Raw genomic sequence first — 11,024 nt, forward strand, 5'->3', positions numbered from 1 at the left:
ACTGCTGGGAAATGAGTTGTTAGAACTGACCTATGTTGCCTTTTTCTTGCAGGTGTTGTGTCTGTTTGCTTTGAAGGGGACAGTGATGGCTACATCAACCTGGTAGCATACCCTTTTGTGGAGAATGAGACTTTGGAACAGGATGACATGCCTGAGAGGGACCAGCCCCGACGCAAACACTCACGCAGGAGCCTTCACAGATCCAGCAGTAGCATTGAGCACAAAGAGGAGAAACCTGGGTTGGCCAGTGACAGCACTGAGAGGTAAAGGGACTGTGGGCTGAGGACAACACAACTTTTAGGGAAGCCACTTTCATGTCCTTCTGTGAGCTTTGTGCTCCCTAACAACAGTTCTCCAGTTGCACATGGTAGGTTGAATGTCACATGCTTGCTATTTTAGCGATTGCAGAGTTGGATTGCCCCATTTTTGGGCAGCAGCTCTTTCTAGATACCACACTAGAGTCAGGTGTGTCCTAGTGAAAAGGCTGGCTCTGTTGTGCATTCCTGAGGTTTGTTGAAGGAACTCTCTTCTACTCACTGGGGCAGCCTTAGGAAAGTTGAAAACCTTTCAGATTTCCTTTGTGAAGGCTGTACTTTCCTGGCTGGCCTATGGTGTCTGCTAGAGCAAGCTGCTATGATCTGACACAACATTGTGGCTCTGTTGTAGGTGCCAGCAGAATGAATGGCTGGCTTGCTCTAATTGTGAGCAGTCTGAGTGCCATACAGTTGCTGCTAGGAAGGCCCTGGATTGCTTAGAATTCTGATATGAAGTTCTTGCAACTGGCTAATGTATAACCTGATCCTTGGGTCAGGAATCTCTTCTCTTAGACAGGACACTAGGGACATTGACAGGTACTTGTAAACATCTCTGCCAGGTCTATTGAGCTTTCAGCAGCCCAAGCAAAGGACTGTGCTGATGGAACAGCTCTTAATGGGACCAGCCAGACTTCAGAGTGCAAGCTGTCCTGTGCCTCAAAGTGAGTCAAAGATTTCTAACCTCTGCACAGATGGGTTGTCTCTAGTTGGTGCAGACTGCCCCCTTCTCTCTTATGTAAATGTAGGCAGAATAGCTAAACACAGGCTCCGTCCAAGTACAAATGAGAAGACAGGTTGGCTGAGAGGTCTGGAGTGCATGTCTGTTCCCTATTAATTTAGTATGTGTAGTATGTGCATGACCTCAGTTGATCTCTGAGGTCTCCTTGTGCCCTTTAAGCTCCATTCTGGTAGGGAAGATACTGGTGTCACTATCTCAGAATGATGAGAATTCTACCTGCAGCTCATTGACCTGAAGGGTAGATTGGGGGACTGGGTTCCTCCCTTTCATATCTTTGTATTTCATGTGAAAACCTAGGTATGGTGTTGTGACATCTTGAGACTGCAGACTTGTCCTTCTACATATTCTGTAAACTTAGCACAGGTGCAGTTTAAACTGAAACCCGAAAAGCATTGTTCTGATACCTAGAGGTGTTGGTTTGCTGCAGAGAAGCTGGCACTTCTGAGTTGTGTGAGGTGTATAGTAGGAGAGGAACAGGGAAACATTGCGTGATGGGAAGATATGTTTGTTTGTGCCTTTATAAGCACTCTGGAACTGTAGTCTAATTTGTATCTGAAAGGGCAGCTGCTGCATACAAGCACTACCAAGGAGATCTGTTTTCTTCTCTGTTCCAGCAGCATCCAGGAAATGAAGAGTCCCAAGATGGACTTGCACATCCATTCAGATGTTCCATTTCAGATGCTGGATGGAAACAGTGGCCTTAGCTCTGAAAAGATTAGCTATAACCCATGGAGTTTGCGATGTCACAAGCAACAGCTGAGCCGTATGCGATCAGAGTCCAAGGACCGAAAACTCTACAGTATCCTCTAGAAAGCAGAGCCATGTGCTGCTTGCTGCCTCTGCTTCACACCTTTGCCTGGAGTGGCTAGCACTTGGTACTCAGGCTACTGTACCTGGAGCACATGCTTCCCCTCAGCTAGCACAAATAGTGACCAACTATGTCAAGTGCTGGGGGCCTTTTCCTTTACTCCTCCAGTATGACCCTTCAGTGGCAGCAGTGGCAGAGACCTGGGAGAAGGATACATTTTTAACTAAGGACTCTAGCCACATCCACTGGCTAGGCCTTAGCTGTTTCACTACATCATCTCTCCTCAATTTCTTTTCCTCTGACAGCCTGGATGTGTATTTCCATCCAGTAGCATTGCCTTGGTAGCTGTTTCCTTGCATGTTTTGTTGAGCCTTTTCTCTCTTCTTTCCTGCTCTTCTATTCCTCTTTTCTTGCTTGTATTGGTTTTTGAACCATGTTTTTTCCTTTCCCACACATTCTTTTTACTTTAACTCTAGCATCTCCCAAAGCTTCTTTTGAGCCCAGCTGTGGTAGCACTGATGGGGGGCAGCTCTGACAGATGTGCTATCCTTGACACGCTTTCCAGAGTTCCTTTTGCTGGAGAATGTTGTGCACCATTTCAGATTTCCCTGTGTACTAGACCTGAAGATGGGGACTAGGCAGCATGGAGACGATGCCTCTGAGGAGAAGGCCGCTCGGCAGATGAAGAAGTGTGAACAGAGCACCTCAGCTACACTGGGTGTGAGAGTCTGTGGCATGCAGGTATGGTATTCCCAGGGGATCTCTCTGGAGTGCTCCTGTGGCATAGATCCCTTTTTCCACTCCTCCTAGAACTTCAGGAGCCCCCAAAGGGAACACTCTTTACTAGGCGCATGAACTTCCATCCTTCAGTTAAGCTGCATGGCAACTTGATTGCAAATGTTGCTTTGTTTCATAGAGCATGTGCTCAAGACATTGCTTCTGTCTGTTTGACTAGAGTGAGGGGATCTGACTTTTTTTAGGATAGTGTACAAAAGTAGGTCACAGCCTACATCAGCAAAATACCCCGTGTTTTGAAGATGTGCTAAAATCCAGCAAGCCTACATATTGATGGTCTAGCAGTTTGACTTTCCAGCCAGAACAGTCTGCAGTAGTGCCTTTAGGGTTTTGTGTCCAGTAGCACCTGATATCCAGCCCTGTGGCTGAGATGGAGTGCCCCCCTTATTATTTTGTTCAAGACTTGTCCTTTTAGGGGTCTAAATCTATCTTCAGGATTATGCAGCAGTGAGTGATCCAGGTTAAACATTCACCACACTGATTGGCAACCAATAAGTAGGTACCATGTGGAGGGACCATGAAGGTTTGGAAAGCCATGTGGCTTAGGGGGTAACAGTTTTGCTTCTGGGCCACATGGTTATACATTTGTCTGTATCAGTACTTTGCATGTTGCTGCACCAGTAGATGTTGCTGCACCAGATACCTGTAGAGCTGCCCCAGTTGGGGAAATGCCGATTGCTGGGCAGCCATCATTCACACAAGCAGAACCCCTTGCCCTGCTGACATTGTATATTGGGATATCAGGAGCATTAAAGGTACTAGCCAGTCTTATTTTATGCTACATCTCTTAAGCAGTGGTGGCTGGACACTCTTGTTGCAACACAGGGTAGTCCAGTCTAGTCCTTCTGCATATCACTACAATCTTGCTATGCTTCCCATTTAATACGTGCCTCCTCTGGCATTCTAGGTCTATCAGCTGGATACAGGCCATTACTTATGCAGGAATAAATACTACGGCCGTGGCCTTTCCATTGAAGGTTTTCGCAATGCCCTCTACCAGTATCTCCACAATGGCATAGAGCTGCGCAAGGACCTCTTTGAACCTATACTCGCCAAACTCCGGAGCCTGAAAGCTGTGTTGGTGAGGCAGGCCTCCTACCGCTTTTACTCAAGCTCCCTCCTCATCATTTATGATGGGAAGGACAGCAGGGCAGGGATGTTTCTGGAGCGCAGGGCAGAGATGCGCCTGAAGCGAGTGGACAGCTCTCTCTCTGAGAGTCTGCAGGATGGCACAAGCACAGAGCCCAGCCCCTCAGCCCAGCCTAAGGTGGATGTGCGCATGATTGACTTCGCACACAGCACATTCAAGGGTTTTCGGGATGATCCCACTGTGCATGATGGACCTGACATGGGTTATGTATTTGGGCTGGAAAGCCTCATCAACATAATGGAACAGATGCGTGATGAAAACCAGTAGTCTGAACTGTGCTCTTTCATTGATACTCTGGTGGCAGGAGCAGACAGGACCACCTACTACTGCAGGAAAAAACAAACAGCTTTGGTTTTAGAGGACTGTATTGCTCTGCTGTTTTTAAATATACCCTGGGACAAAAGAGCTGAGGCACGCGTGAGGATCTCTGCTGTCCTGCTTACCAGATGGCTCGTATTGCACTTGGCCCTACCTTCTGTAAGAGGACCTGCCCACAGAGAAGAGAGAGGAGGAGATAGCTCATCAGATGGGGTAGGATGTGATGGGAGGTGGGTCTAGGATTCTGTTGCCACTGCTCCTTCGAAAGTCTTAGCAGAACTTCCAGATTGAACTTCTCTTCTGTCACTTGGAATGGGCATTCATTAAAGTAAGAGCCAGCAGTATCTGTGGAGTGGATGGAAGGCAGCACATTCATGCTGTTCTTATGTACTGGCTGTATTAATGCAGCTAACCCTGCCTTGGGGTTGTGATTGACCGAGAGGTCTGTTTTTGATACTGCCTTTATCTTCTCCCGTTTGGGCACTGTGACTAATCATCCCAAACAGGCAAGAATAAATGACCAAATGAACCCCAATGCAGGACTGCAGCAGAGGGGAAATGGCCACAAACCATGGGTTGCTCCCGAGTTAGTCACTTACTTCCCCTGCCACTTTTTGCAACCGGTAGTTAAACTTGGGCAGGATCAGTAGCGATGGCTTAGGCTAGCAGGAAAGCATGAGGCTTCTGTGATACTAAACACCTCACTGCACATGCCCAATGAGAGTTCAGCTAACTGACTAGCACTAGTGTCAATAGCAAATTAATACAACCACCGTCTATTCTCTATGGTTCATCAGGCTATTTTCATTCTCTCCATTTGTGTAATGTAGGCCCAATAAATCACATGCAAGTATCTCCCTAGCCATGTGCAGACCAGGTGCTGCAGCACAAGATAGTTGTCTTCCTTTAATTGTGCTGGAACAAGGCTTTCTTGCCTCCCATTGCTGCTTTTGCAGATAGTTTTTTCACTAATGCTGGGGCAGTAGAAAAGAAGGCTGAGGGGATGAGGGTGGATAGCAAATCTCAAAATGAAGATGACAGTCTTGATTATTGTAACAGGGCTTCAGTGGTCATAGCCTTTGTGCTGACTGTTGAGCCTTTGCTGGAGTTGGTCTTTCCTCTGTGAATGGAAGCAGTTGCCTAGCTGCCAAAGTGAGCCTGCAGCTAGAATCACTGGAATCATTGTCCAGCTTAATTTCAGGGAGCTGTTATTTGCTGGCCTGGTTGTTGTAGTGAAGCATTGGTGTCTCATGCCTCTGTTGGACAGAACAAAGTTTAGCTTCATTTTTAAATCTGTGCACCACTCCTTCACAAATGGATTTCTATGTTGGAACTTAAAAGAACAGCAAGGAAGCAAGTAACTGACTCTCCTCCTAAAACTAGTACAGCAACCCAACCTCAGAGTTAAAGGTAAGTGCTTTACCTGTGGTTCCTGGTGTTAGGTGGCAGAGAAACTCTGCCTGGGCATTTTTGTGGCCTTTTGAGTGAGCCCAGTTGTAACAAAACAGTTGCTGCTGATGGGTGTGTAGTTCTGCATGTAGCAAATGCACTAGGCATTTTGGGTACACACTTTGATGGGGGAGCATTCTTGCTGAGTTGCTGTCATCTGTAATTGCTGCAATGTGGGGTTTGGGGCAGTGTGGAATGGGAAACTTGCATTTCTATTACAGCTGTTCTTTGAGGGTGGGGGTGTATTGCTAAATTTGGTTTCGGAGCTTAACATCGTCCTTGTTTGTTGCTGCTCTGCAGAGTGCAGTTGAAGCTGTTGCTCCCTTCCAGCCTTCAGATGATGTTAGGGTTCTTGATTATAAGGTTATGACATTACATTTGTTGGGTTACTCCGTCCTCCCCATTCTGCAGGCTGTTGACTGTTTTGCTTCCTCAAGCAGTGGCTAGTACAGAAACAAGTCTAGCTAGAGGAAATGCAGTCACTGAAGGAAGAAAGGGAAGTCTAAGATAGCTGTGAAGAAATCTGGAGTTAATGTCCCTGGCTCTGCCTCACCAGAAGACTGTTCTTTATTGCACAATGACCAGTCAAATCTGACTCTGGTATTCTTCCTCCTTTAATGCCCCTCGTTTTCCTTGGTGTCTTCTGTGGAAGGTACCTCTAAAGAGGAGCATTTCACACTGGGGATGGAGCACCTCTACATATCACCTCATCTTTCAGCATTCCCTTTGCCACCTATTCTAGTTATCAGAGTTGGTCTTCTATGCAGCCCTACCTTATCTCTCCCATTGATCCCATCGTAATGCTGAGCTTAAAAATGGCTGTCATGCCACATGGCATCTTGGTATGTATTGTATCTTATTTTTGGTCCAGTATTGTCCCTGTATTATATCCTCACTCCAGGATCAAGCTGAGGAGTAAAGGAGATGTTCTAGAAGTAAAGCTGTTCTTATTCTAATGGTAAAGTTTGGTTCCTTGTGAGTCCTTTTTAAAAATCCCTTTGGACCCTACAGATGAGATTTTCTACAACCTGTAAATTGTGTTGAAAATAAGATATTTTTCTGACTGTTGCCAGGACTTTTTCTTACAAGACCTGTGACTGCTGTTTGTGCTTCATTTAGAACCAAAAATACACAAGGTCTTGTTTTGTTAGCGTTGTAGAATGTCGGCATTTCCACATTACATGATTGCAAAGCCCAGCAGTGCGCAATAGCAATAAGCCTTCTCATGTGGCTTTGAATAGGCTTTAGGCTTTTGGAGCACCTATACACATGCTGGATGTCTGATCTAACAAGTGCTAATTAGCATGCATCAGAGCAGAATTGTTTAATCCAGTGTGCTGGAGAGTGCTAATTAACACACTCCAGTAGTTTCCATGTCCTGTATTCAGCACCCCCATGCTTGAAAAAGGCAGTGGAGGCACTTTTAACTAAAGCTCATCAAACAAGCTTTAGTTAAAATGCCCCCACTGCCATTTTCAAGCGCAGGATGCCGAATACACATGATGCTGAAGGCGCTTTAATTATAGTGGCTTTTGGAGGCACTGTAAGTGCACCACCCCTCACCCCCGCCCTGCACCCCAGCATGTGTAAAGATACCCTTGGAGATTTAGACTTCTGGAGGCCTTAGCTTGGGGAGAGTGGAATGTTCAGTTGGAGTCGGAGGAGCCCAAACTCAGTTGACACTGCTCTTCACCCTCTTGCCAGGGCAGGAGTAGCTGAAATCCTTGTGCATAAGCAAAGCAAAAGGTGGATAGAGCTTGTGATGAATGCAAGGTACTCTCTCCTAACTAGGTGGCACTGGTAAGAGTAGCTCTCTGCCAGCCCTGCCCATGTCCCACCATGTGGGCATGCTGCAGTGTCAGCCTCTGCAGCTTGGTGCTTCTCTTTAAATTGACAACAGCAGTAAAGCTGTCTTAGACAGCAAGGCAAACATATAGCTAGCTCTACCACACATGAGGAAAGTAGTTTTCACCAGCTGCTCTTTGCAATAAGACAGAGATGATTGTTTGAATTTGCCCTTTGTGGCTAAACAGGGAAACACTGTTGGTTTGTCACAGACTTCCTCTCCACTCATGTCAGAAACAGATTTGAACAGATGCTTCCAAAATCTATGGACTGATTCTCCAAGCAGATTACCCTGCTTGTTATTCCTCTTTACTGTCTATCTATAAAACCAGTTTTTGCCAGAGTAAGACTTGCAGATCCACTGTCTTTTGGGTAGACTTCAGTTTTACTTATCTTGCAAAGAAGAGAATGAAATCAACCTGACAAAACACTCCTGCCCTCTGCTATCACACACATTCTCTAGCTCACTAAAGTGAGTGCTGGTACATGGTTGAGGTAAGCTTTGTTTCATCTTGTTTTGCGGGGAATGTTACTTTGCTATGGATGGAGCTAAAGAGAATTTTAATAAATGTAGCAGCAAAAATGGCCAGGATTTGAGCATTTCTTGTTATTAACACTGTAATAGATTTCCTCCCTTATCACTCACTCCCCCAACCTGATAGCAAGAATGAGAAGTCTCTGGTTAGCCTCTTTTCTAGATAATCTGCCAGCTCTTAGTGCTGCCTCTGATTTGGTAAATCATCAGGAGGTAATTTTGCCTTTTCTCCTGCTTGGTAGCACCCTCAGGCAAACAGGCCTATTTAAAAAAAAAAAATGGGGAGGGGAGCGTGGAATCTGTCTTGGATTCTGAAGCTACCCGGTTGTTCCCCCGTGCCAGACAGGTCAGTATGTCATTGATTTGACTACAAAGAACAAAATAAAGGGTTCTTTCCATCTCTCCCCATATCCCACCCTGGGAAGCAGACTGTTGTGGCTGGTTAAAGCACCATGGGGAGGCAGAAGTGAGTTGCCTTAAAGTAACCATCCTCAGAGTTCATAAATACATACATCCCTACGTTTAAATTTCAGAGGGACTAGCTGAAGTGGCCATAAGGACAGCTATTTGGTGTTGGGAGTATAAGCTCTTGGTGGAACTTCTCTGGACAGCCCTTTCCTACACAGCCTGCATGCATTGTACACAGTCAAAACTACCTTAGGGTGAATGTATAGATTATCCTTTCTGCCCTGTCTTACTGCAACAGCATAGTTTGTTCTCTTTTCAGAGCTTGTTGACATTTCATGCTCAGCAGTATGAACTTCTGTATCAGAACTAGTATGAACTGTGTAGTTGCCCTCATGTAGAAAGATGGACCAGCCTTTCCACTTTCTGGAATACATAGCCAGTCAGTTTCTAGCAATAGTGTGATCTTCTAGCAGTGGGAACATGTAGGTCTGTTAATGAAAGTGGATTTTTTTGTTATTTTGTTTTCTTCTTCTCCTGTATCTTGGTCTCAGTGGACTTGCAAAGTATTTATCTGAGGAAGCTTTGTTCCCTTTTGCCCATGTTTGTAAGTGGGATAGTAGCAAGGGGCTTGTTTCACCACATAAATGCACAGGGATTTGTGTGGGTCGCTGCTGCTGTCTTGTGGAAAATAGTGTTGTGGATTCCTTCTCCACTCCTGCTATGACCTCGGGGTTATTTTTGCTCTGTAGCTTGTCACTGACTGTCTTGCTCTCTCAGTGGTGTCTGAAGCTATTCTTTTGAGCTGGCAGCCGTTGTATTTTGACTTGCAGAAGGCTGGGCTGGAATGTATTAGAAACTATGCTTGAATGCCCTCATTTGAAGAATGGGTCTACGTAGAGATGCAGTTTACCTAAAATATGCCTGGCTCCATGATGTAGCACATGCAGCAATTCTGAAAAATTGGCCCTCTACTAACTGGCTTCATCTTGTCTCCTTTACAAGAGGGAAATCTGCCATGGGGACAGTGCAAACTATTTCTCTGAGCTGGAGAGGGGGTTGAAAAGGAAAAGAGTTGCCTCAACAGCTGAAACTTGTTTTCTCCTGTACCTCCACCTGTCCAGCAGGTTTGTACCAAATATTCTGCCCCCTGCAGAGGACCAAACCCTGAGTTGTGGCATGGCTGCAGGCCTCCTCTCTTCAGGTGTTAGACAGCATTTATATGGGGCCAGTGGATGAGACGGTTACTGGAGAGGACTGTGAAAGGATGTTTGCTGAACTCAGATCCTCACTAGCAACTTGTCAGAAATTGCTGGAATATGCCTAACTCCTACAGTAAAGCCAATACCATAGATAGTATGGAGTAACAATCTGTGAACATGGCAGCTCTCGGCATGTTTTATTGTTTGCTGTGATGTCCTCTCCAGAGAGGTCACAATGTAGCTGCCCTCCCTAGTCCTGCAGCTTCCTCCTGTTTTATATAACTGGTTCCATGTCCTCATTTTCCCACTCCCAGCCTATGGCTAGGACTGAAAAGTTGCCCAAAGCAGAAGTTCAGATGTTGTTGTTTGTGTTTGTACTGTTGCATGTTTATCTCAGGAGCAAAATGCTTTTGTACTTGAAAAGTCCAGGTGAGGAGGGTCTATTGGGATGTGTTGGGGGCCTTGTAAAGGTAATGATGGTATGGGAGGGAGGAAGCAGCACAAGCCCTCTGCAGTGCAGAGTGTTTGTCCCCACTTGCCCTCCATCCCTCAGCTTGTCTGGGAGGGATGTGGCATCATATACTGTCTTCTAGCATTTTTTTTGCTTACTTTTAGTATTCTCTTAGCCTCATTCTACTGGACAAATCAAGCTTATGGGCATGAGTAGGTACCAGTATCTGTACTACAGACGCTTCACCGTTACCTCTTTTGCTGTCTCAGTCATGTATATACAAATAAAATCTGCTAGAAGTTTAGCAGTGAAATGTGTGTCCTTATGCAAATTCCATGAAACAAGCTGGCTCAGCCTGCTGCCTCTTCTGAAATCATAAAAGGTAACAAGTGGACTGCAGGAGAACCCACCAGTTGCTTTCCCAGTGGACTTCTTACCTTGGAGAAGGAAATAGATTTAAGAGGATGGGTTGGGGGTAAGGCATGCACTATGAATACGAAGCAGCTAGGGTGCTTCTATGAAAGACCACGAAAACCTGCTTTACTATTTGTGGCAGGATCAACTGGCTAAGGTAGATGGATGTCATGGGAGAGGCCTCCCAGTTATCAGGAAACTACACCTACCTCCACCATCTGAGTTGCCTGGGGCAGGATTTCTACAGCCCCTCTTGACACCAGCTCCAGCACAAAGACATGTGGGCAGAGATGCTGGCAATGGTGCAGTGCATCCTCTCCACCTTTACTCCCTATATCCCCAGCCACACACAGCTGGCCTTCTCGCGCAAACCACGTGCAAGTAAAAACAGGATCTAAAAAACCCTACTTCCCTGGGCCTCCCTGCTCCTCGTAGCCCTCTCGAGCGGAGGGTTTGTGTTTGCAGCGCTGCCAGCGCTGAGCCCCTGCAACTGTATGTTTAGTTGATTTTAATGAAGCAAAGCAACTGTTTCAAGAGCAAGGAGGAAGCTCGCAGTGCAGGCAACCGGCAGCGGCTCCCTCTGTTTTCTCGGGGGGGGG

General features: G+C 46.1%; 2 protein-coding genes across 10 annotated transcripts in view; both read left to right on the forward strand.

Annotated features, from left to right (window-relative positions):
- Window positions 1–10,315, forward strand: part of IP6K1 (inositol hexakisphosphate kinase 1) — a 96,824-nt gene extending 86,509 nt beyond the window's left edge. For 7 of the 9 annotated variants that reach the window (XM_025205782.1, XM_025205783.1, XM_025205781.1 and 4 more), the window contains 4 exons: window positions 53–263; window positions 1,668–1,852; window positions 2,427–2,602; window positions 3,564–10,315. In XM_025205782.1, coding sequence (XP_025061567.1) covers window positions 53–263; window positions 1,668–1,852; window positions 2,427–2,602; window positions 3,564–4,073 — 1,082 coding nt within the window. In that variant the 3' untranslated portion in view covers window positions 4,074–10,315. Of the gene's footprint in view, window positions 1–52; window positions 264–879; window positions 977–1,667; window positions 1,853–2,426; window positions 2,603–3,563 lie in introns of those variants that run through there. The other 2 variants (XM_014520557.2, XM_025205786.1) reach the window with 2 other exon arrangements.
- Window positions 8,406–11,024, forward strand: part of GMPPB (GDP-mannose pyrophosphorylase B) — a 7,696-nt gene continuing 5,077 nt past the window's right edge. Inside the window, exon 1 of the mRNA XM_014520554.2 lies at window positions 8,406–8,419. Within this exon, the coding sequence (XP_014376040.2) occupies window positions 8,406–8,419 (14 nt within the window). The remainder of the gene's footprint in view (window positions 8,420–11,024) is intronic.

Source organism: Alligator sinensis, unplaced genomic scaffold, assembly GCF_000455745.1.
Source record: "Alligator sinensis unplaced genomic scaffold, ASM45574v1 scaffold467_2, whole genome shotgun sequence".
Classification (NCBI taxonomy): Eukaryota; Metazoa; Chordata; order Crocodylia; family Alligatoridae; genus Alligator; species Alligator sinensis.